This window comes from Canis aureus, chromosome 25 (genome assembly GCF_053574225.1).
Source record: "Canis aureus isolate CA01 chromosome 25, VMU_Caureus_v.1.0, whole genome shotgun sequence".
NCBI lineage: Eukaryota > Metazoa > Chordata > Mammalia > Carnivora > Canidae > Canis > Canis aureus.
In genome coordinates, this window is record NC_135635.1 from 34,516,328 (window position 1) to 34,543,198 (window position 26,871).

General features: G+C 39.2%; 1 protein-coding gene across 2 annotated transcripts in view; it reads left to right on the top strand.

Moving 5' to 3' along the window:
* DUSP16 (dual specificity phosphatase 16) overlaps positions 1-26,871 on the top strand; it is a 105,183-nt gene that overhangs the window by 40,163 nt on the left and 38,149 nt on the right. Inside the window, exons 4-6 of one of the 2 annotated variants that reach the window (XM_077871020.1) lie at positions 21,452-22,046; positions 23,016-23,154; positions 23,898-24,056. In XM_077871020.1, coding sequence (XP_077727146.1) covers positions 21,819-22,046; positions 23,016-23,154; positions 23,898-24,056 — 526 coding nt within the window. In that variant the 5' untranslated portion in view covers positions 21,452-21,818. The remainder of the gene's footprint in view (positions 1-21,451; positions 22,047-23,015; positions 23,155-23,897; positions 24,057-26,871) is intronic. The other variant, XM_077871021.1, reaches the window with a different exon arrangement.

The window sequence follows — 26,871 nt, forward strand, 5'->3', positions numbered from 1 at the left end:
AGAGGCAGAGACACACAGGCAGAGGGAGAAGCAGGCTCCATGCAGCGGGAGCCTGACGTGGGATTTGATCCCGGGTCTCCAGGATCGCGCCCTGGGCCAAAGGCAGGCGCCAAACCGCTGCGCCACCCAGGGATCCCTAAACATTTTAATAGTATTCAAAAATCAAATTTAGGGATGCCTGGGTGGCTCAGTGGTTGAACATCTGCCTTTGACTTAGTTCGTGATTCTGGGCTCTGCATCAGGCTCCCCATAGGGAGCCTGCTTCTCCCTTTGCCTATGTTTCTGCCTCTCTGTGTGTCTCGTGAATACATAAATAAAATCTTAAAAAAAAAAAGACAAAAATTTACCACATTACTGTAAAAACAGAAAAATCATGTGACTATCACAATAGACTCATGAAGCATTTGTTAAAATCTATTATCTGTTCATGATGCAAAGCTCTTACCAAACAAAAATAGGGACTCCTAAATATACCAAATTCTGGTAAGGATGAAGAGCAAAGGGAATTTTCATGTGTCGCTGGTGGGAGTGCAAAATGGCATAACTGCTTTAGAAAACAGTTTGGCAGTGTCTTAGAAAGGTAAGTGTACACTTCTCATATAACTCATCAGCCCTACTCCTAGATGTTTACTTAAAAAAGAAAACTTGGGCAGCCCCGGTGGCACAGCGGATTAGTGCCGCCTGCAGCCCAGGGTGTGATCCTGGAGACCCAGGATTGAGTCCCGCGTCAGGCTCCCTGCATGGAGCCTGCTTCTCCCTCTGTCTTTCTGCCTCTCTCTCTCTCATGAATAAATAAATAAAATCTTAAAAAAAAAAAAAACTTACGTTCCCACAAAAACCTGTATTCAAATGGTCATGCAACTTTGTGAGTAATCACCCATAACGAGAAAGAACCCAAATGTCCTGCAACGGGAAATGAATATACAAAGTGTGGTATATCCCTACAAACTATCGATGTATGTCACAAAATAGATGAATCTTAAAGACGACATACTGTGTGAAAGAAGCCACTCTCAAGTTATGCACTGTGTTCAATTTAAGTCATATCCTAGAAAGACAGAACTGTAGGTATGGAGAACCAGGTGAGTGATTGCCAGGGATTGGAGGCGGTGATAGGTGTTTGCCAAGGAGTGACATGAGGGAATTTTTTCAACTTTTCTGTATCTTGGTTGTAGTGATGGTTACATTTGGTCAAGGCTCCCAGGACTGTACAATAGAAAATAGGAATTTTACTTTCTGTAAATTAAGAATAAAACTTTTTAAAAAGTAAGTTCATGGGGTGTCTGGGTGGCTCAGTCAATTAAGCATCTGTCTTTGGCTCAGGCCATGATCCCGGGTTCCTGGGATTGAGCCCCTCGTCAGGGAGCCTGCTTCTCTTTCTCCTTGCCCCTTGCTCATGCTCTTTCTCTCTCTCTTTCTCTCAAATAAATAAAATCTTAAAAAAAAATAAATTCAGTAATGTTCCTGGATACCAGGTCAGTATACAAAATGTGCATTTATGTATAACAGTAATAACCAGAAAGTGAAGTTTTGAGAAAGATGATATTTATAATATCATCAAGAAATTCAAATACCTAGGACTAAATAAATCTAATGGAAGATGTCTATAAAATCATTACACAAGCTGATTCTATATGGAAACACAAACAGCAAGAATAGCCAAGACAATAATATCAAAGAGAAGCAAAACTGTGGGATTTACACTATTGGATATGCAGTGTGGAATTAACAGATCAGTGGAATAGAGACTAGAAACAGACCCGTAAAAATATATATGTGTGTGTATGGAATAAATATATGTAAATATGTACATATATGTGTACATATATACATACATACACTTAATTTATAATTAATGTGTCATGTATAACAATGTGGAAAGAACAATCTTTTGAGTAAATTTTCTGGGTCAATTGCATATCCTATCTATATCAGAAAAAAACAATTTTGACCCCTACTTCATTCACATCATACATAAAAATAAATTTAGGTTAATTGTAGATCTAAATGTGAAAGTTTCCAGAGGTACTCAACATATTAGTCTTCAAAGAATGCTAAATAAAATCACGGTGAATTACCAATACATGCTGACCTGGATATCTAAAATTTAAGAGCAAATAAACATAACAGCAAAAAAAAAAAAACCCCAAAATATCAAATAGCAACAAAGATTTAAGAGCAACTAATACTCTCAAACATTGATGGTAGAATTGTAAATTGGTATAGCTACTCTGGAAATTTGATAGTATTATATTAAAGCTCTTCATCGCACCTCTGATCCAGTAAATCCACTCTTTAAGTGTATACATAGCAGAAATGTGTGGTTTTGTTCACCGAGAGTCATGTACAAGACTGTTCATAGTACAGTTCGTAACAACTCCAGATTGGAAACAACCTAGATGGCCTATCAGGAAAAGAATGGGTAGATACACTGTCGTATATTCAGCGAAATACTATATAGCAGTGAACAGGAAAATTGCAATTAAACATGGGCTCATATATAGTGTTGAACATGAGTTTAGACAAAATGGAATCTGTGGTGTCAGAATTCAGGATACTGGTGACTTTAGGGAGGGAGATTAATTGATAGAACAGTATATGAGGTATTCATATTTGTATGCTTTTTGGTATACATGTTGCATTTGAGTTCTAAAAAGTTCATTAAGAGATATTTTGAGTGAACTAGGAGAGAATGGCATCCAGATTGTATTAGTTTCTTTTTTTTTACTAGGAAAGTTTGTATTATCAGTGTTGTAGGAGAGAAAATTATTTCTGTCTACAAATAAATAACTAGCTTCATGAATACATATATAGAACAGTTTTAAATTCTTTGCTAATTAAATCACATGTCTGAGCTGCTTAGGTTTTAATTGCTTTTGTTGCTAGGGAGAAACTCATTCTTCCTATATCCCTGTTGCTTTGTTGTTTTTTTATTTCACAAAATAATATGTTTTTGAAATAAGTCACAGAGATGACTTAGTAAAGCATAGTGAATAATCAGTATTTTAATAACATATGGTAAAAGATGGTGGCTATGCTTATTGTGGTGACCACTGAGTAATATACAAAATTCTCAAATCATTATGTTGTACACCTGAAACTAATATAACATTGTATGTCATCTATACTTCATTAAAAAAAGAATATATTTGTAGAAATCGTTCTACATCAGTACATATAGACATCTTTCTTTTTAGACAGTCGTAGAGAATAATACTACACTGATATATTCAACCCATTTATTGTTCACTGACATTGAGGTTATTTCTGACTTTTTACAATTATAAACATGTTTTTCAGTGAACAGTATTTTACATATAATTGGTCAAATATTTATATGGGACAAATTATTGGAAGTAGAATAAGTAGAATTTTTGTATCTTAGAGTATGTATATTTTATTTTTTGTATATTGTCAACTTTTTGTTTGGAAATAATTTTAAATGTACAGAAAAGATCAACACTTATTGTTAATAGTTTGCTCCCTTTATCATCTGCTCTCTCTTCACATATATACATGATATATTTTTCCACTTGAGAGTAAGTTGGATGCACCATGGCCTTTTATCCTCAGCCATTTTAGTGGGTCTCCAAAGAACAAGGGTGGTCTCCTACCAACAGTGCTGTCAACTCCAGTGAACCTAACATTGATTTAATACCCCTATCCATTCGATTTTTGTTTGCCAGTCTTGTCAATTAATCCAATAAGATTCTTTGTAGCATTTTTTCCTTCTAGTACAGGATCTAGTTGAAGATCAGATACCGCATTTATTCATGTATCTTTTTAATTTCCTTTTATTTGATATAGTTCCTTGGCCTTTTTTTTTTTTTTTAAGATTTTATTAATTTATTTGACAGCACAAGCAGGGGGAGCTGGAGTCAGACGGAGGAGAAGCAGACTCCCTGCTGAGCAGGGAGCCCAACATGGGGCTCAATCTCAGGACCCTAAGATCATGACCTGAGTCAAAGGCAGATGCTTAACTGACTGAGCCACCCAGGTGCCCCTGTCGTTTTTTTGTTTTGTTTTTATTTTTTTAACAATGTTATATATGTTATATATATATATTTTTTTTTTAAAGATTTTATTTATTTATTCATGAGAGACAGAGAGAGGCAGAGACATAGGCAGAGGGAGAAGCAGGCTCCATGCAGGGAGCCCGACGTAGGACTCGATCCTGGGTCTCCAGGATCCCGCGCTGGGCTGAAGGCGGCGCTAAACGGCTAAGCCACCCAGGCTGCCCTTTGTTTTGTTTTTAAATAACAACTTTATTGGGATATCATTCACATACCATACAATTTACCCTTTAAAAAAATTGAGATCTAATTCATGACAATAAAATTTACCTTTTAAAGTAAAAAAAAAAAAAATCAGTGTTTTTTTAAAAAAATATTTTATTTATTTATTCATGAGAGACACACAAAGAGAGAGGCAGAGACATAGGCAAAGGGAGAAGCAGGCTCCATGCAGGGAGCCTGATGCGAGACTCGATCCCAGGACCCCAGGATCACGCCCCGAGCTGAAGGCAGATGCTCAACCACTGAGCCACTCAAGAGTCCCCCAAATCAGTGTTTTTATGTATACCCACAGAACTAGGTAAGCATCACAACTATCTAACTCCAGAACATTTTTATCACTCCCAAAACACTGTACACGTTAACAGTCATTCCCCATCACCTCCATCCCCCCCCACCCTGGGCAGCCTCTGACAACTATTGACTTGTTTCTGTAAATTTGCTTGTTCTGGGCATTTCATGTATACATATTTATATAATATGTAGCCTTTTGTGTCTGGCTTCATTCACTTAGGATAATATTTTAAAAATTATTCAAATCATAGCAGGGGTGAATCAATATTCGTTTGTTTTTATGGCTGAATGATATTCCATTGTGTGGATATAACCACGTTTTACATATCCATCAATCCCATAGCCATTCATCATATAAATGTTGCTATGAACATTGTGTAAAAGTTTTTGTGCATGTTCTCAATACTCTGTTATCTAAATTCTGATATAGGCTTCATATGTCATTATAGCAGTCAGCAGGATTTTCTTGATCATTGTTTCATTTAGGGTTTCTAATGCGTCATGAGTAATCAGAGACATAATTGTTAGGAAGACATAGACCAGGCAGTTTTGTCATTCTGAAGTGGTCTGTTCACTAAAAAGTTTGAGGACCATAAAGTCTAGGCAGCTAACTTCTATCTCCAGCTATTCTAGGTTGTCCAACTCCTGAGCATTTACATCTTTGGCCTCCCTCACTGGACTTTCCAATAAAACAGACTGATTTTACTAAGACTTCCTCTTTTATTTTTCCTGCTTACGCTTTGTAGAGATGCTGATGGGCAGAAATGTCAGTGTACTCCTCAGTCAGATAACTGTCAGGGTCATAAGACCATCCTTCCCTCTTTACACTTCTCTTTATATTTATGTTGCGGGAGGTGGTGTTTGTCCCTGGAATCTGAAGGAAGGGGAGCTGTCATCCATCTCCCCGCTTTCCCTCTTCTAAGTCAGTGCTGCAAACTGCCTCCTGCAGATGAATCTGAGGCAGGAAGCAGCCAGCCTTGGGGTCCAGCTGAAAAGAAGTTGCCTCCAGAGTTTGTAAAAGAGTTTGCTGGCTAGTAATGTCCCCACTCCCTCCGAATTTTTCTTGGCCAGGAGTTTTTTGTGATTACAAAGAGATTGTATAGCACCCTAAGGAGTTAGGTTAGCAGAGCATCCAGAGTAAATACAGGTTGGTGAGATTTATCATCTCCTTGTTGACTCTCAGATATCACCACTAGAAATTCTTTCTCTTCTCACTCTTGGAGCACTCCTATATAGAGCCTTACAGGTATCTGTGAATAAATTTTATTTCTGTGGTATTGTCTTAAATTCTGTCATCTAAAGATGCCTGGACTAAAAGATTTACACAAAACAGATGTTCAGAAACTGTTATATAAGTGAACGAGCCACAAGTTAGACCCAGTACTCAAGGGGAAGAGTCGAATGAGCGTATTCTAGTCGTGTTTCTTCTATTGTATGTTAATAAAGGTATATCATGAATAAAAACTTCTGACTCTGGCTGAATGCTAATTTCCTTTTTTTTTTTTTTAAAGTAACTACTGGCACAACCTTGAGAAGGTTGGGGGTGTCCTTTATTTAATGTAATATAGATTGTTTGGCTGGAGGCCCAAATCTTGGTTTCCGTCATCAACTTTATTAAATGAAGTTGTACAGGATTGGATCAGAGGGAGGGATTACAAAAGATTGTATGCTCTGTGATTTGCCCTTAGTAATGGGAAATTCCTGGGTGGAGATATTTATTTAACTTGAATTCATTCACAGGTGAACACTGAACTCTGTTTTATCTCCTCTCAACCTTTAAAAATCTTTTCTTGATACCTCTAAAAAACAGTGAAGAAAGATTGGAAACTAGATTGCTTCAACCATAAACTATTTTATGAAGCTAGAACAGGGTTCTGTGCCCCAGCATATCCTTGCGGACTTTTGTTGGGTCTCGTAAGTGAATTGTGGTCTTTCGTTATTTCTGGAATTAGAGAAATTGTGACATTGAGAACTTGGTCTGTTACCTGATGATATGTTCAGGACCCCAGACTTCGAGCAGATATATAACATATACACTTCAGAATGTAGGTGAGGTGGATTTTAGTATTATGTGTGTCGCCCAGTTTCTCCTTTTCTCCTGCTTAAATTCTGCCTTCCAGATGGTCTTCTGCGACCCTTCCTTGGGAGGCAGTAAAAAAAAAAAAAAAAAAAAATCCCCATCTATCTACTTGTGTAAGAAATACTGATGCCTGGGTTCCATTCTCCAGAGATTCTGATTTATTGATCCTGAGGTACATCAGGATATTTAAGAGGTGATTTTCATGTGCAGCCAAGGTTCAGAGCTACTGTGTTAGCCAGCATGCTCCTCCATTAATTCTGTATTGAGTTATTCCCTTTTTAGCAAGTGTTATGATTTATAAAGTACTAGTCTACATATTTACTGTGTTCCCATTTGAGCCAGTGAAGCAGACAAGCTTCTGCTTTCAGGATTCCTTGTTCTTCATGAATGTTGTGTGTGGGTTTATTATCTTATTTTGTTCTCTTCTTACATGTGTATTTCTTCTCTCTTTTTAAAAAAGATTTTATTTTTAAATAATCTCTATACCCAGTGTGGGGTTCGAACCCACAGCCTTGAGATCAAGAGTTGCAAGTGCCCCTCACATGGCTATTTCTCTGCAGCTTCATGGCAGGCTGGCATATTGGTGAGGCCATGTCTCCTCACAGCCACACTAATCAGGTGTTTTAAAAGAGTGTATTTTTTTCTCATCCTTTGAAATCTGTTGCTTTCTATGCCTTTCCAGAGCCTATTAACATTTGTCAAATGTTTGGTAAGACCTTTATAGGGTTGTGGAAAACACTACTCTATGGGAGCTCTAGTTTCTGTTCACTGCTAAGGAATTGTGTGACTGGGCAAGGCCTTACCATTTTATAAAAGGGATATTATTAATCCATCAGAATGCATGTACTAGGAATGGAATGGAATGCTTGCTTCAGCTATGAGATTTGGATTCTCTCAAGCTGACATCTCATTCTTCCCATTATTGGCAATTCCTATTGCCATTTTACGTTCAAATGCAACTTTTGTACCTTTTGTCCTTCAGGTAAGAGAGAGACTAAGAATCGGGAGGTTTTGACAACTGATTGAATGTGAACATTGAGAGAACAAAATGTGTTTTTAGGACCATTTTTTTCAAACTTGCCTGATCCAGAGAACCTCCTGGGACATTTATTAAATGTCACAGTCTCCAGTTAGGACCTCAAGTATCAGTCTCCAGGGACAGGGCCTGGGTGATCATTTTTGTATTTTAAGTAAAGTTTCTGAAGTGATCCTGTAGTTAGACAAAACTGAGAAGTTGCTCTACAGAAAATTGAATATAGTAGGTGGTCAATAAATGAACATGTGTCTTTTCCACTAACCCATTTAATTTTTCTTTTTAAAGCTTTTATTTGAGAGAGAGAGAGAGAGAGAGAACCCAAGCAGGGGAGGAGGGGTGGAGGGAGAGGGAGACCCACTGACCAGTGAGCCTGACATGGAGGCTCCATCCCAGGGCTCCGGGACCAGGACTCCAGATGAAGGCAGATGCTTAACTGACTGAGCCACCCAGGCACTCCCCACCCCCCATTTAATTTTTCTTTCTGGGCTTTTACATTTTAGCTTTAGTCCACAACCCCAGAATTCAGAAGAACAAACACTATTTGAAAGAGAAAAAACTGAACACTTAATGCATTTTGCTTAGAGGGCCTTTTAGTTTCTGATACTTGGTGTTCTGTGTTGCTTAACTATATTGATAGCAAATGGTGATAGGTTTCTTTTGCACCTATTTGAGAATTTGTGCAGTGAGATGAAATAGTGTAGCCTTGTAAGCATATTATTGTTGGAGTCTATGCCATGGACTACATTTTATATGAGAGAGTGAAGCTAGATATTTTGGTATTTAAGTCATTGAACTCTTAATAGACAATATTGTGGGCTGCTTTATACTAAATTTCACTTGTGGCAAACTTATTTGTAATGATTGTGCTTTCAATTTTAATTTTGAATATGTGGTCTTTGGTACTGCAGGTTACTTTTGGAAAAAGGACATTGCCCTGTACTAAACTGTATAATGCTTTGTATAGAATACATATGAATGCTTCACACCTTGAAGCAGTGTTGTCATAGAGTTATGTAATTAAATTTTTAAAAAATCTCTAATTTTTTTTCACACCACTGAGTCACTGTTGTGCATGAATCTCATGATTCTGTATTAAAACTTGTTTTGATTAATGACTCATACAAAATAATTTTTGCTTTTTTCCTCTGAATAGCACAAGCATGACATAAATTATGACTAATTACAATATATATGCTTTAGACTTTTTTGTTGTAGAAGATATATATTTTATACATGCATATATTTATGTTTGTGTATATACATGTGTACATATGTGTGTATAAAGTGGAAATGTTAGAAATTACTGAAAAACATATGGGAAGAAGTAACTTATAATGCCAACATTCAGTATCTGCCTCTGTTTGCTTTCTCATTCTGCTTTACTTATTTTGGCTTTTTCTTTTTTTTAGATGTATTTACTATTCATGAGAGAGAGAGAGAGGCAGACACATAGGCAGAGGAAGAAGCAGGCTCCCTGTGGGGAGCCAATGTGGGACTCATCGGCAAGTGAGTCCCAGGCAGGACCCCGGGATCATGACCTGAGCCAAAGGCAGATGCTCAACCACCGAGCCACCCAGGCGCCCCTTATTTTGGATTCTTAATATGACTAATTCTTCTGGTTTATGAATAGTGACCGACCTAACCAGTAAAACTTGAACCTATACATACTGTTATTTTGCTTGATGCGGGTTCATATGAGGCAGGGACAGAATAGGGTATTGAGATATTTCTGGATGTTTTTAATTGTAGAATAACTTAGTAATGTAGTCTAAATAGCCATTTTCATGGACACCTTCAGTCAGGAAGTCAATTATTTAATAAGGGTATATTTTGTGCCAGCCATACTGCCTTGGACTCTGACTGTCACCAGTTCCTTGGCTCTTTGCTTCCCTGTGAAATTTTAAAGTCACCGTTCTAGGCCAGGCCCATACTTAGACAACTTAAAACTGTATAGGTTATAACTGCTCAGTCCCTTTGCTTCCATTTTACCTTTTTTTTGTTTTTTAAGATTTTTTATTTACTAATTCATGAGAGACAGAGAGAGGCAGAGACACAGGCAGAGGGAGAAACAGGTTCTCTGTGGGGAGCCCAATGCAGGACTCGATCCTAGGACCCCAGGATTACGACCTGAGCCAAAGGCAGACACTCAACCACTGAGCCACCCAGTCATCCTGCTTACATTTTCTCCTTATTTCAATGCATGGAAAGTTACCAGTGAAATTCCTCCAGCGGTGTTCTCATGTTCTGTTCATAAAGCCCACAGTGGCTTAGGTGACTTTAGACTTGCAGGATGCCACACAGCTGGCTCCTTCCACTTCACCAACTAGGTTTGTTACTTGCTGTTACAATCCATGCTCTAGATGGGAATATGTGCACAGGATTTATCCCCCTGCTTTTGCTCATGTATTTTCTTTACCTGGAATTTTCTTTCTTCTCTTTTCTGCCTGGCAGTTCATGCCCCTGTTTTCCTTCAAAATCTCAAGACACCTTCTTCTTTGACTTGCTGTACACCTGCTGCTAACATGTTGTCCTTTTATATTTGTGTGAATGTCAGTTTTCTTTTTCTTTTTAAGATTTTATTTATTCATGAGAGACACAGAGAGAGAGAGGAAGAGGGAGAAGCAGGTTCCCCTTAGGGAGCCCGATGTGGGACTCGATCCATGAACTCCAGGATCATGCCCTGAGCCAAAAGCAGGGCGCAACCGCTGAGCCATCCAGGTGTCCCCATTTTTCAACGGATTAATATCAGGGCCTTCCGTCCATTCTGTTTTCTCCCCCCACGTCATCCCATACTGTTTTGGAAACCTAAATTAATTCAACTTAAGCCAATATAGGCACAGGTATTTTTCAGAGCAGGGAAGTTAAAGGTCCATAGGAAGGTGTGCTGCATATGGCATGCCTTAGCCAGGCTGATGTCACTCCAGAATGCAGTACATCCAAAAGGTGACAGAATAACTTAACTTCTTTAAAAAAACAACCAGATAGCAAATAGGAGCACCATCTCTTACACTTCCATTTTTGAGCAAGTGTTTTCAGGAAAAAAAATTTTTTTTTGACTCCTGGGTATTTATTTTATCCTGTGGATTATATTAGTATTTATTTTGCTATTCAAATTGGGAAATCCTTTTTAAAATATGAACCAGTAGAACTGGGAGCTAAGATAAGGGGCCTGTAGTTAAGTTTTCTGCTCTGCCTTTTCTTCTCTTTGAAGGTCCTTGGGATGGTCTTGTGCTGAAATGACAAGAGAACTAGTGGTTCCCCAGGGAGGATGGTACAGGAAGATGGGGAGAGCTGGGCAGGGACGCTGCAGGCACAGGTGTCTGTCAGAACCTGCCAGTCGGACTTTTGATGAAGACTGCTTCGTCCACATGTGCAGAGCTTCCTTCCTGCTTTAAAAATCTGAGCAATAGATTATAAAATAATTCAGATCTCGTTCATTTTCTAAGCAAACCTAATGTGGAAACATTGAGAATTTGTGTCTTCCTTTGAAGTTTAGAGATGGGTTTTACCTTTAGTACCTAGATCATCAAAACGCTTCTTAGCTCATGAGAATGGAAGATACTAATAAGTTCATCGATCTCTACTCAGTATAGCCATGTGTGAGACATTGACCTGGAGAAGATTTCTCTCTCTCTCCTCTGAAATAAAACTCTTGATTTTACAGTGAGGAAAGATTTCCAAGGTTGATAATGTACCTGACTCTATGGATGACTGTCTCAAAGCAGTCTGGAGCAGTCGTGGGCACTCTTTATCTTTATAATAACAACCCTTATCAGGGGCCGTGGCCCTACTCCTTTCCCCTCACCCCCACCCCACCTCCCACGGAACAGAAAGTGGATTCATGATAAGGGTTTAAGGAGACAAGAAGAGGCTTGGTTATCATCATGAAGGAAGAGATGAAAATTAAGCGGAGAGGGGGAGAAGAGTTAGGGGAACAGCAAAGCCTCTTAGAACAAATAAGAACAGCAAAACTATGGTTAGGTGATGGTATGGAGCCAAATTATGGGAAAAAGATGGACGGTGAAAAGGACAGAATAGAAAAAATAACTCTGGGATGAGGACAGGGAGGACTCTGATTCTTATCATGGCTGCTCGGTCTCCTTGCTGTCCTGTGGTGCTGTGATTCTTCCCCCGGGTCCTGGCCTTGTCACCCACTTTGCCCTATGGTACCGCTTCCTGATGATATTAGCTTCCCAGGCCCCAGAAGGGGAAGCGCGAGGACAGATGCAGTGACTTAAATTAGCACAGCCCAGGAGCCTGGAGTGAACAGTGCTGCCGCCGCCCAGTCTTCCTCTGCCCCTGGCCTCCCTCCCTTTATTTTGTACCTGGTGGAGTAACAAGCCCCAGAAGGGGCTCCTGCATACTATGGGACTGGCAGAGGGAGAGAAGTCACTGTCATGGAGCAAACCTTGGAAATCCCACACCACAAAAGGAATGATCTGGTGCAGTTGCCCTGCTGTTTGTAAGCCCGCTGCCCAGGAGTGACCCATTTTAATTTGTGTGTTGTAGAACACGAGCTGTAACTGCCTAACATGATTACTTCATGTCCTGTTAAACACCTCACTGACACCCAAGATGCACTGACCATGACATCATCATGTTCTTAGTGAAATGGTCTTTAAGATGTTAAGTGATCACAGGACTCCTCCTTTTACAGGTGAGGAAAAAACAGGCTTGGGGAAGGCAAGCGACTCTTGCTATGACATTTTAGTGTCTGTGGAGGAGCTGAAATTAGGAACAAGATCTGAATCCTCTCCTGAGTCCTCTGGTCCACGTTTGTGGTTGTTTTTAAAAAACAATACACCATAAAATCTTAGTTGTTTCTATATTCCCAGATTTGTTTTTGATGTCAAGCGGCAAAGAAAATCATCAGGCCTAGATGGAAGTGATGGGCAGAGAGAAAGAAGCCTGTCATGGAGGTTTTCTGTGATTGTAGAGTCCTGCAGCTCCTGCTTTTACCATGAGTGTTGCTGAGCAAGGGGCCTGCAGCACCCGAGGCCTGGCTGCTGTCCCAATCTTGAGGCCCCAGAGTTATTTTTAGCCTCAGGGCCTTGGAAGCAGGTGTGGTCCAGGCTTGAAGGCCATGCCTGGAATGTGTTCAAGTCTTGTTGTGCATGTCTATTTAGGAGCTCAGAATAGTGACGAGGCTTCTGTATATACTTGGTTAAAAGAATTTGTGCTTTTCCAGTGAGAGGGATGAAAGTCAAACTGGGTTTCATTTGTGATGCTTTAAGCAGGTTTATTTTTGAAACTATAAATTGAGATACGTTTTAAGAGTGTTAGGGAATATATTAATTTTAAAAAGAAAAGTAGCTATAAAATCTTGGTGTATAGAAGAAAGCTTTTGTATTAAGAGTCATACCCCAACTGAACTACTGAAAGTCCAGGTTTGTAGTCCTAAGTGTGTGATTTAAAATTTAATTTTTCTTGTCTCTCTCCTCCTACCAACATTATTGGTATTGAAAATAATTGTTTGTAAGTTCTTTTGTGAAGTAAAAATGCAGCTTTTACCTTGGGTAAACATCAATTTTCCTGAATTGTATTTTTATTTTTTTAAGATTTTATTTATTCATGAGAGACACACACAGAGGGGCAGAGGGAGAAGCAGGCTCCTTGCAGGGAGCCCGATGTGGGACTGGATCCCCTGACCAGGATCACGCCCTGAGTGTGAAGGCAGACGCTCAACCCCTGAGCTACGCAGGCATCCCCCTGTATTGTATTTGTTCATCTTTTTACCTTTCTTGAACTCACACTTTTCTTAATGGTCCTGATGAGGAGCAATGTAGGCAAAGCCACTGGAGCCACTTTAGTGGTCTGAGTGTGTGTCATGCCCTTTTTCTGAGACTTTTTTGTATTTCCCAAGATTGTGGAAAAGAATATAAATATTGCCTTAGTTAGCCAGCAAACTATTGTGACAGTTTGAATGTGTCCCATCACATGTGCATGTGCGTATGTAGGTGTTTTTGCGATTCTGTTTAATCTATTGTTTTGTAACTTGATTTTATTCTCTTCATTTATCAGGACCATCTTTCACTATCAAGAGGTGTGCTTTTATACCATCATTTAAGAATGTTGCATGACACTGTGTTTTGTAGGATTTATTATAATTCGTAAGGTTGTTCCCCTTCTGTTGAACATATAGGCTTTTCCCAGTATTTTTCGTATGTGTTTTAACTGAAAGGTGAAAGTGTTTCTTGTAAGTCACTTTGAAAATATCCTTGTAAGCCATTTTGAAATTATCTTCAGGAGAATATAATTTGACATTCTGTTTTACTTATTTTAGTATTGAGAGATTTAAATAGATAACATTCCCAAATATTGCTGTTACAAACTCGGGCTCAAGTGGGGGTGATGGCAGGTTTGGTATTGATGATTTCTAGTTGTTTTCCATTGCTTGTTCCTAGTACCTTCTGATCTTCTTTGGAAAAATTCAATTATAGCCTCTCTTCCACTAGATTGGGTTCCAAATTGTCCAGATGTCTACACTGATCATAATATCGTTGGTAATTTCACTCTTTGTCAGGAAAGCATACCTTATTTTTAATGTAGTGGAATTTTGTTGTATTGGGGGTGGAGTGGACATGGATAAAGGTTATAAGCTTACATTAGGGTTACCAATCCCTTGAGTAAGTAACCTAACTTACAGAGCCCTTGTGGGAAGTGTTTGATGTATCTTCTGACAGGGAGAACACATTTTTTAAAAATTTTAATTTAAAGATCCTTTAAGCTGCTTCCTTCTTGTCTAGATGTGTTCAGGCACACATCTTACTTAACATGTCTTTGATATTTTACTACATTTTGTGCTACATCTGCTACATGCTACATTCTGTGCTCTAAAACCAAGATTCCATTATTAGGTACAACACATTTGTGGAATTGGAAGAATTGTATTAAATTGATATTAATAGTAATCTTCCTTGTTACAGTCTTTTCATACAGAATTTTCTTTTTATTCATGTGCTAAGGAGTGCACTAATAGAGGAACCACAGCTTCTCCCTTTGTAATTTTAGGAAGAAACGATACTGAACTTGTGTGTGTGTGTGTGTGTGTGTGTGTGTGTGTGTGTGTGTGTGTATCTCATACTGAAGTTAAATGTGTGAGTGCCTGGAAATGCTTCATTTCCAATAGATAAAACCATCTTTCTGAAGAAAGAGGGAGCACCTGCCACATCCTCTCTGAGCACTTGCCCACTTCCATGTTACCTTGGCCAGCACTGTATTCATTGGCCTCGGGCCTTTGATGTAGAGAACCACAGTCTTCCTGGTGTCCACATAGCTCACTCTCACCTCCTCATGGTTTGTCCTTCACCAGCATAGTAAGATCTTCTCTGAATACTGTGTTTAAAATTGCTACTACCTATCTCAGCTCTCCTTCTTCCTTCCCTGCTTGGTTTTCTCTCCACAGCTCATGCATCATCTATCATACAGCATGTTGTATAGTTGCTATTTGTTACATTTCTCATAGCTGAATTACAAGCTGCAGAGAACAGGAGTTCTTACCTAGCTCATTTTTGCTGCATTTCTCCAGCAGTGCCTAGCCCTCACTAGGTGCCCAACAACTATTCATTAGTTGAGCAAGTAAGTGACAGTCCTGACAGATGCTCAAGGAACAACACCAAGATGTTCATGTTAGAGGTCAGATGAGGATCTGACCTCTGTTTGGTTTGTCCTGAATCTTTCCTCTCCTGCCTCCAGCCCACCTTAATTGCAAATACCTTTCCAAAACATTGTCTCCCTGACTCTCAGATTAAACCACTGATCACTTTTTCTCTTGCCCAGATACTTCATCCAAGGATCCTTCCATTCCCATTCCCTTAAGACCACCTCATATACAGGCCCTTCTAGGGGCGGAGTCCTTAGTTGGGTTGAGGTGCCTGGAGAAAGTATTACATGTTAGAGGGGGTAAGCCAGGGAACTATGGGTGCAAGAAGTATGTTTAGAATAGGCACATGGTATGGTGGAAAGAGGGGAGGAGGAAGGGAGGTCTGATGGGTCAGGGAAGGGGAAGCTAGTGAGACAGGTAAGCAGAAACAGGACAATGGAGACTCCAGCTGAGCCAATACCAAGAGTATGGTGCTCTTCTTGAGCAGAAACTTGAGGTTTCTGAAATCCGGACTATACCTGGGCTGGCTTGTAACTGAAGCAAAGGCAGTATATTTAGTCTTTGAAGCATGGCTGCTCTTCCAGCCTTTCTCTGTGGGTCCTTGAGTTATATATAATCAACCTACACCTCTGATTGATTGTAGGTTCTCTCAATGGTGCTGTAAGTCGGTGAGAGATGGCTGGATTTTATGATGCTAACAAGTGCTGTCTCTATGTCCAGTACTATCTAGACACTTGGGCTTCAAGCAGTCTATCCCATTATTGCTGCCACTTGTCAAAATGTATCCTCTATTTTGGGGTCAAGACATTAATAGGCAACTAAAAACACATTAAGTTTATATAGTCTTCTTGGTTTTGGTGAGGGTGTGTTTTGTTTGTTTTTCGTTTTTTTATTGAATATATTTTACCAAATATCAGACTTCAGAATTTCTGTTTAGGATTTACCCACAGCAAAAAAAAAAAAAAAAAAATTTACCCACAGCATTTGAGGCAAAGTTGCTTTAAATCAGTATAGATGGCCTAAGTCAAATATGTTCTTGCTTGTTTCCAGATGTCGTAGCCTGCTTTTTTCCCTTTTGATTTGTTCAGTTTTTCTGTTACTGAAAGTCTATGTTTAAGGCTCTGCCTTAAGGCTGTTTAGTGTATCTTGTTGCCTATTTCTTTAGTTTTATTGGAGGAAAAAAAATTTTAAGACTGGCATGTAGTTTAATAAAAGCAAACTTCTCACCTGACTATATCCTTTCCATAAATTCTCTGAGAACTTGAACTTGAGCCTAACCAAATAAAGCTCAGTCACTTTCCTTGCTAAACAGGTGCTTAAGCACCCCATAGTCAGAGGATCCTTTTCCTTCTGAGATTTCTTTGTGAAAGGAAGTATTCAAAATGGAAATTTGCCTCTCTCTGATGGGGAGCCCCTGCCTCCCCATAGGTCCCACCTTTCAGGCCAGAGGGCATATTCCTAGAGTCCTACCCCTTATCTGCTTGTTGAAGGCCTTGATGTGGGCCTGAGGCCTGCAGTGCCTGGTGACAGAGGAGCTGTTGCTGTTGGCAGAAAATAACCAATGGGTAGGTAGAAGGGGGAAATGGTGTGTGAGAAAGGTTCTCCCTTTTTTCCTGACGGGAAATACAAAGCTTCAGTACGACTGACCTGGAAGTCATGATCTTACCTGGGAAGTTGAAAAAAGTAACACCTTCTCTGAGAACAGGAGGGAGATGCTTCATGGAACCATGGAGTCATTTTAAAGCAAACTTAATCCTTAAAGAATTTTCTGTTGGGGGCACTAGCTTTAAGGCTGTGTTAGGAGTAGTGAAGAAAATCAAAAGAAACAAATTTTCCTTTTAGTTAATTACTTTAGAGGCAAATACTGTTTTTTGTATAGTCAGACTGTACATTGTACTTTTAATTAAAACCGACTCCACTTGTTCACCTTATCATTAAAATAGGCTTATGGATCCTCTGATATAACTAATTCAGTAGTACCCTTTATTTCATTGATACTCTTGCATGGTAGAGTGAATTTCAACAAATAAAACTCCACTAATTTCCATGATAAAATCAAAGATAAATTTCCATAGGTAACCAAATGAAATATAAAATATGAAACAAATTACACACAAACTTTAAAAATTGTATATTAAAGGGAGAAGGTTCATATGTTAATATTAAATATTAAAATATAAAGCAAATTGGTAAAATGTAAAATATACCAAAAATGGCATTTCTTAAGGGGATTTGGCCATTTTGTTCACTGACCTGTATAGTCATTCTGTTACACTAAAATGTTGCCTCAGCCAATCTCTTTCCCTTCATAAATAAAGTTTTTTAAAAACCTTCATTTCTGAAAATGGATTAATTTGCAAATATTTTTTTTTTTTAATTTGCAAATATTTGTTTAGTGGCTCTGGTTAAAGTTACTAGTCTTTGGCATGATAAATACTGGTTTCTTGACCTTTTTAAAATTTTTTTATTTTTTTAGAAATAGAAAACTTTATTATATGCATAGAAAAAGAGTTCTTTAGTTGTCTTCTAAAGGGCCTACCGCCACCCAGATTTCCTTGATTGTAGACTGGGGCATCACATCAATTTCCTCAGAAGAGTCTTGCCACTGCTCTGGCCACCTGCCTCATCTCCTGGGAGTTGGGGGTGGTCCCTCCACAGCCAAGAGGACAATGGGAAAAAAATCAAATTGTAGTATTTTAAGTGAAAGAAAAAAGCAGGGTGCACAAGTGTATATCCATATAACTCATTGAACAAAGGGGGGAAGGGGAAGACTATATATTTGTATCTTATTCTGTATTCATTTAAAAAAAAAAATCTTTGGAAGAAGTCAGAAGAAACTATTCACCCTGGTTTCCAGTAGAGGGCAGGGGGAGGACCTGGGCAGCAGAAGATTTTGAGTGTATTCATGTTTTTCACTTAATATATTTGTTGGAGTTTTGATATTGTGGCAATTTTTAATAGCTTTGTTGAAGTATAAGCATACAATAAACTGTACATATTCATAGTTTGTATACATTTTTAAACCAGTGAATGTTACCTATTGAAAATGGAAAGAAGAGGGGCGCCTGGCTAGCTTAGCAGTGTGTGTGACTCTTGATCTCAGGCTCATGAGTTTGAGACCCACATTGGATGTGGAGATTACTTAAAAAAAGAAAATCTTAAAAAGGAAGGAAAATACTTAAAAATTTAAAAATCGTTTAAGTAAACTGATAAATAATAAAGCTGGTCTGCCCTGGGGTTTTGTAAGATGCATTTGGGCCCTTACGGTCCAATCTAAGAATGTTTATTCCTCTTGACTTCTTGTAGAAATTTTGGGTAAGATGAACTTGGTGGATTTGCCAACAATAAAATGTTCTTTTGTCATCTTCTAAATCTTACTGATGCAAATGTTTTCAAAAACAAAACTATCACAGACATTTTCCTGATCTCAAGGTATTGACATTCTTCAGAATGACTAAGGGAATGCCCAGAAATTTCTAAGTTAGTTGCATCCTAGGATGAGGACTTAACCAGAATCCTCTAGCTATAAATAAAGTTTAAGGCTATTGTTTTCCTACCCTCCCTCACCCCCTTGGTAGGGCTCTGCCTCTCACATAACCTATTTGAGACTACAGAAAATCAGAGCTTGGGCATAAAGGTAGGCTGGCTTCAGTACATGAAAGGGTGTAACTTTATCCAGATTTCACATTCAGTGCTTTGTTTCAATTACATCCTCATATTAAGGTCACTTTGCCCAGACCTTTTCTTGGTCAAGGGAAGGGTTTTTAGTCTGGAAGTCCTGACTCTGGCTCCGTGGGTAAGCATGGCCATTTTCTGCCCAGTAGAACTGTTTGCTCTAGCTTATCTTTGGTTTCGGTGATTTGGGCTTAGGAGATTTGGCTAAAGGGAAGCAAAGATGAGAACTTTCTAATTCAACTTTTGCATGTTTGCTGTCTTCTCCCTCTCTTTGTCCCCTGATCTGCTAACCCAGATAACTGCTTTGTCCCATCCGGATTTTATCATCGAGAGGAGCCAATCAGACTCGGATACCAAGTGCCATTGTTGGAATCAACTTGCTCTTGTTCTCAAATTTCCACTTTCTGTGCCACCTGGGCACCCTCATGGACAAGTCGGCCCATTCTTTCTCAGTCCAGTTTCATTATGGGAACAGCTACTTAGGAAAAGCAGGGTAACCCAGTAGTGGGAGCCCTGGTTTGGGAATCAGATGATCTGGCTACAGGACCTTACACTGCTGTGAACTATGTCACTGAGCAGTCAGGACTCGATTTGATGCTGTATCTTTGGTAGACACCTTTCCAGAGTACATTCGTTGATTAACTAGGACAGATTCTCTGTTCTAGTTTCTTCCATTGAAGATAGAGATGATTTTTGTCCCTCGGTGCCAGTAAGCTGTACTAAAAATAAATATGTTAATATAATGAAGACAAGAACTAGACAAATAGTGTATTCTGTGGAGCTGATTTGTAAGGTGCGGGGCGGAAGAGACTATTTCTCAGGTGCCTTCTAACTCCGTGTATCTCTGGCTCTGAGAGAAAGGGCACAGCTCTCTTGAAGCTGGATTATATGGGAAGGTGGAATGACTGCTGTGTTTATCTGCTGAATGTCTTAGATTCCAGATGCAAGGCAGCTCTGTCCACCATTGGTATCTGTAGAGCGGTTTTCCTCCTTTCTCTATATGTTGAGTAGTTGCATTTTTACTTACTTTAGAGAACTTCGACAATTTTGTCCTCCAAACAGACTTTGTGAGGAGACAAGGCTTATGTTATGTCTACATTTTATAGAAGAGGAAATTGTGGGTCAGAGAAGTGATATGATTTTCTACCATTAAGTAACAAGTAAATGGCATGGCCACTCCTCTTGGTCTCCTTTCTCTACTTCTCCAGGCTTCAGTTTCTCGTCTATAAGTCTGAAATTAGGAATAGGACCCAATGCTGTCTGAAGGTTTTCCATCCTGATTGGAAATGAGTTAGGTATTTATTCAATATCTTAAGTAATTTGTGGAGGATTTTACATATAACAGTGTGAATTGAGTGTCTTTGTGCAAAGCACTATGGAGATAGGGAATAAAATTAAAACCTCTGCCATCACATAGTTTACCCTGTAGAAGGTGAATGCCAGTAGTGGACATCTGGTGCGACGTGGTAGAGGGTTTCCTGTGGCAGAGATGGGCCAGTGAGCTAGGAATATGAGAATATTGAAGGTCAGGGTGAGGTCCAAGCTATAGGCACAAAACCCCTAACTAGTGTCAATTAGGAAGTGGTCAGTTATAGGAGTTTGGCAAGAACAGGGAAGCACTGGGTCTGGTACAAAGGGTTCTGCATGTTTGCTGTATGGTTGTTGACCTAGAGACCCAGGTGAAGATAGGAGATTTTCTAAGGCTGGGAATCAGTGATTCTCTGAAGAATGAGGCACGAGAAGATGAGGGGTAAACCTATTAAGGGTCAAGGAACAGGGCTGGGGTGGAAGATGGACTGTCTTGGTTGGAGCTGGGTACATCACATGCCGCCAGCAGTTAGCTCAGCAGTTGGTCTCACAAGAATATCAGCCATTTTTCTTTTTCCTCTTCCTTAAAACAGAGCTGAAATGTATGAAAAGTTTACAGGGGCTAAGGACAATTTACAGGGGCTGCTATTGTGCCCTAGTGTGTGTGTGTGTGTGTGTGTGTGTGTGTGTGTATGTACACATATGCGTGTTTGCTTGCAGTTCTCAAGCAGAAAAGATTTTTTTGTCCTGATCTTGTGGGCTTGCTTACCTGGTTGTAGGCTGTTGTTCTTTGTGCTCTTTTCAAGAAATTAGCAAATAAAATGAAGGAAACCCATTTGGAAAAAAAAATATTACTTCAAGCAGCTTTTTATAGCTCTTTCAGTCTCATACTATAAGCATGTAGTTCGAGCCTCAGGTCATTATAATTCATGACTATGTCTTCTTTGAGTTTTTATATTTTGATATAAAAGTGAATTATCATCAGTAGGTTTCCTGAAGCCATGCCTGTTTGTCTTTTTTGTTTGTTCAAATGAAACAGTGCATCAAGTATGGAATTAGATTAATGGAGTAAATATTATGAATCATACGCTCTCTCTAATCTGATGCTTTCTTTTTTTTGACCCCGTGTTTTGTTTTCTGTTTGTCTTTCTCTCTTCATGTAGGATTTTTGAGTCCAGTGTAAAGCTGTTGGAGCGAGGAGCAAAGGTAAAGAATGATGTAATGCACTGGCTGCCCCAAAGCATCTTTTGTTGTGGAATGGTTATTCCAGTCATCTCTTTATGAATCAAATGTGAGGGACTGCTTTGTGGAAGGAGTCCTTTGCAAGAGCACATCAACGGGGAAAGAAAAAGGGACATTCACTTGGAGGGCTCTTGCTGAAAATGGGTTTAACTCTCCTTTTGCCAGTCACCACCAGCCTGACCTCATACATTTTTAGTACAATGGAGTGGCTGAGCCTTTGAGTACACCACCATTACATCATCGTGGCAAATTAAAGAAGGAGGTGGGAAAAGAAGACTTATTGTTGTCATGGCCCATGAGATGATTGGAACTCAAATTGTTACTGAGAGGTTGGTGGCTCTGTTGGAAAGTGGAACAGAGAAAGTGCTGCTAATTGATAGCCGGCCATTTGTGGAATACAATACATCCCACATTTTGGAAGCCATTAATATCAACTGCTCCAAGCTTATGAAGCGAAGGTTGCAACAAGACAAAGTGTTAATTACAGAGCTCATCCAGCATTCGGCAAAACATAAGGTAAACGCTTTCTTTTTTCCTTTTTAGAATCAATAGACATCGTAGATGAGGCATCATTTTAAAACAGTCTCACTTTTAAGGGGAAAAAGTAATTTGAGGAAGTTTTGATAGCTTTTTAAACTTTGGTACCTTAGGGATACCTCAAAGTAGTTTACTAACCACACTGTCACATTTAAGAATTTTTCTAAACTATACAGAAAGGTTAACTTGTTTTAATTTAGTCAAGTGCTATGTTTTCCTATTAATGGTTTGCTAAACTTTTTTTAAAAATTTAAACACCAGTAAAGGTTTATAGTTGATAACATATTAGTAACTTAATATATAGTAATTTATACACGTATCAACAATTACTAAATTAATACATTATTCTGTGTTATTTACAACTTACTGAAAGAAAATAATTCTTTTCAAGTGCCTTGGGAAGAAAGTGGAAACTAATTATATTAGAAGTGCTATTTGTTTGTGGGAAGGTACCATTGTTCAGGATTTAGGGATCTTACTTATCTTCGAGGAATGTTATTTCTGGAATTCCATAATGTTGTCTTTGTGGTAGGTAAGGCTATTTCTTTTCTTCAGGAATAAAAATGAGCTCATGTTTTAATTTTACCAAACAACTGATTTCTCTATTATGCAGAAACCCCTATAATAATGTTTACGTTCAAGGATTGCTATGTTTATTTTACATATTTTGTTTTATGAGTTTTAGCCTTTTATAGCATTGTGTTTTAAACCAAGGAGTTTTGAGCACATCTACACAGAAATAACATCAATTTTGCCTCTTGAAAGTTGATTTTTTATAAGCATTTAAACCATTTTGTATGCTAGGTTTACCCATCAGTTTTGCTGCATGTCATTTTTATTTGGATTATTAATTGAGAGAGGGAGGCAGTTATTTGCTTCAGTACCAGCGGCTTCTGGGATGATTTTTTTCCAGCTTCCTTACTTAACAGCCTCACATTTGCACTACAGGTTGATATCGATTGCAGTCAGAAGGTTGTAGTTTATGATCAAAGCTCCCAAGATGTTGCCTCTCTGTCTTCTGACTGTTTTCTCACTGTACTTCTGGGTAAACTGGAGAAGAGCTTCAACTCCGTTCACCTGCTTGCAGGTAAGGCTTGGGGCAGATCTCGTGGAGATCTACCAGTAAGCGGTATTTCACAGAGAGCTCAAAGTACACTAGATCATCACCCAACGATGAGTGTACTGGGTAAACTGATTTATTGATAGCTTCTGATCAACATAACTATTCTATTTCACTTAAGTACTACCATTCTTCCACAGTTGTCAATGTATTTTTTACTCAGCTCAGATGATTCTTCATTTGATATTTGTTAGTTAGAAACGTCATGTAGATCTGTGTGCTGCTTCTGGCCGGGGATTTTTCCATTCGTCTGGGATCTAAAAACACGAAATGCTCTAGCTCTTGACTCTGCTCTCAGTTCCCACCCCCTGTGACAAGAACCAGACCAGCGTCACAGTGTCACATTCATATTAACCAGTTAGAGTTAACAGCAGACTCCAGCAAATCAGCTCACTGTTCCTGGACATGATGAGCAGGGAGGGGGAGAATGTATATAGATTATTTCTTCTAACAATTAGGGAGAGAGTTTAAATACTCATTTAACTTGAATATTTTCGTTTTGTTTCTACAACTGAAAAAGGTCTCAGTTTGCAAATACTAAGAAAGTTATTTTAAATCATTTTATATTTATGGGAGGAACTAAATATTTTATGTCTGTCTGAAAAGGGGAGCAAGTGTGTGAGTTCCATTTCATCAAATTCCAAAGCAGAGTGTTCATCCTTTGCTTCCCCTGTTTTGCAGATGTTACTAAAGCCTTTTCACTCACACAGGCTCACAGAGTGGGGGATACAGTGTGACGATGCACGGTGATCTTCAACACAGATTCTGCCACAGGAAAAGGCAAGAGGGCTTTTACAAATGTGATCTAAGAAAACAGAACATGATAGATGCTATCATTTTCACACCTGCAGTCTTTTATTGCAAGGCAGGTACTGTGAACTCGATGTCATTGGCAGTTGGTTGCTAGGAGTATAAACATTGCATTTTTCAGAGTAGGATTAATCAGTTGTTGGTGTGTTAACACTTAAACTGGGAAGGTTTTGATGAGATTTCCGTACCTCCAGTTCTCGCTCATCGGCTTTTGCTTCCAGTCTCAAAAAGCAGGCAGAGTTTTCCTCTTTCAGATCATCTACTACCACACCTTTTGCTCATGCTGTGATGCCGCCAGATCTTTCTGTTAGTATCCTTTTTTTTTTTTTTTTAAGATTTTCTTTATTTATTCATGAGAGAGAGAGAGGCAGAGACACAGGCAGAGGGAGAAGCAGGCTCCATGCAAGGATCCCAATGTGGGACTCGATCCCAGGTCTCCAGGATCACACCCGGGCCGAAGGCAGTGCCAAACCGCTGAGCCACCTGAGCTGCCCCTCTATTAGTATCCTTAAGTGAAGCTGGCATGTCTTAGAAAGTAGTTTTTGGAGTTCTTTGAGAATGATAATAGTAGGCTCTGTCTCATTGATAGGCACATTCTTTTACTGTGAGTATAACTGTGGTGAATATGATAACTGTTATTGGCATTTACTGAACTAATCTGGTTTAGGAACTCCTTTCATGCTTCTTGTAGGCACTGTGAGGGCTTTACCGTGGTATGCTGTTAACAGGACCAAGATTTTTCTTAAAGAGGGTACACCAAGATGTGCTTCACGGCAAAGGGACTATCCCACCTCCCTCTTGTTGGAGACATTTTTGCTGTGGGGGCTCTGACTTGACAACATGGCCAGACGCTCCTATGTAGGAATGAGCTTGTGTTGGGTTTCTAGTACAGAAGTTTTATTTCCCGGAATATCTTTCCCCCCCCCTTTAACAAAGAGCTCTCCTTAGTTACGTGGGAAGGTTCTTATCAGTCATGTGTCATTGTGGGAGGAGCACTCCTTGGGCAAGGAAGAGAAAGGACTCTGATCAGCTAGATCAGCCTGAAAGTGGAATGACACACTGAATCAGAGCACCTTGACATTACCACGTCATACAGGACATGTTGCCTGGGTCCAAATGAGAATCCTTCCAGGCAGCACTAAGAACCACGCTGAATGTATTGACAGCACCATATCCCTATCCACACTCCAGAATCCTATATATCTTTTAGTTTAGGAGGTGGCTTTGGGGACTAGATTGCCTTGTCTGGGAGTTTCTGAACAGCCAGATCCCTTATGATACCCAAGAGAGGGTTCTGGATGGTTGAAAGCCTCCCTCCCAATCACCCAGAAATTTCTGACCAATTGGAAATTCCCTTGTCTACTCCTCGGAGTAGACAGAAAAATGGCATAAGTGGAAGAGAATGCCAGGGAAGTTATAGCCATTCATACTTGGTAGCCTGTTTTGTTGCCAACGCCCAGCTGCTCATAGGATATTCCACGGATGGGAGACAGAAGAACATAATGACAGGTGTTTCTTCAATATTTTGTTTGTGGGGGGAATAACTGTAGAAAAGCACACTAGCTTCTCACAGGTGTTACAGAAAATAACAAGATAACTGGAGACAGTTTTCACTACAAACTGCCCGCGTTACTTTCAGCAGTTGGAGATGGTTGTCCATCCTCAGGTGAATGTGGTAATAGAGAGATGCAGTGGTTTCTTAGAGTGATTCCTCCTTTGGGTTAGAGCTTTCAGCTACTCTGACATTATGCAGGATGAAAGTATCAGATGTGAGATAGTTTTTATGGTCATTAGATATGGAAGTAAAAAAATTGTGGCCTGAATTCCATTCACATTCTCGGGCTACCTTGCCTGGGGAAAAATGACTTTGGAGAAGGGGGACAGAAAGACATCACCAGGGAACTGATAGAAGAAATATTTTAATGAGCTATCTCCCTCCAACAAGAGGAGACCCATATCTACCTATAGGACATAGTTTTATGGACATAAAGAAATGCAGGGTTTTACTGAAGGAAGCAGGGACTGGGTTTGGGGGAACTATACTGGAATGGGCTTGATTCCTTAAAACAGTGCAGGTCCTTTTTGGGGATGGGGCTAGCCTATAACACTTGTTTCCACCAGGTGACCAGCTTTCCCAAACTCTTCTAAGCCCAGTCAGTATTCCCAACAAAATGATTAATTTAATAGCCATATATTATCTTTAATTATTATCTAAAAATCTTATTTAAATCTTACTATTTATCTTTTCATTTATTAGCTTAACTTCCTACCAGATTCTCTTTTTCAACTTTGTGTCCCCTGTAAGGCCCAGCACTTCTTAAGATCTCAGTAAATATTTGATATCTAAATTAGCTTACATTAGGTTTGTCCAATTTATATTTCATGTGATTCATTTTATTAGTGTAAAACATAAGTAATTAAACAGTGATGAAACTAACCTGAAAGTGTAGTGAAAACTTTGAGATTGTTTTGAACTAAGTGATCTACAAAGTATATTCATTCAGAGCAAACATATAGCTGTTAATAGGAAAAGTGTCTAATATAAAAATGTCTTAAGAGCTAATAAAAATACTGTGATGAAATAAGATGAATCTTTTTTTTAAAAAAAGATTTTATTTATTTATTCATGAGAGACACAGAGAGAGACAGAGGCGGAGGGAGAAGCAGGCTTCATGTAGGGAGCCCGATGTGGGACTTGATCCTGGGATTCCAGGATCACGCCCTGGGCTGAAGGCAGCACTAAACTGCTGAGCCACCCGGGCTGCCCCGAAATAGGATGAATCTTATGTGATCCTTAAATACTGAACTTTGATAAAAAAGCTAACAGCTCTAGAGATCTAGCTCTACTCATAGGAAGATACATGTCCATGAGTC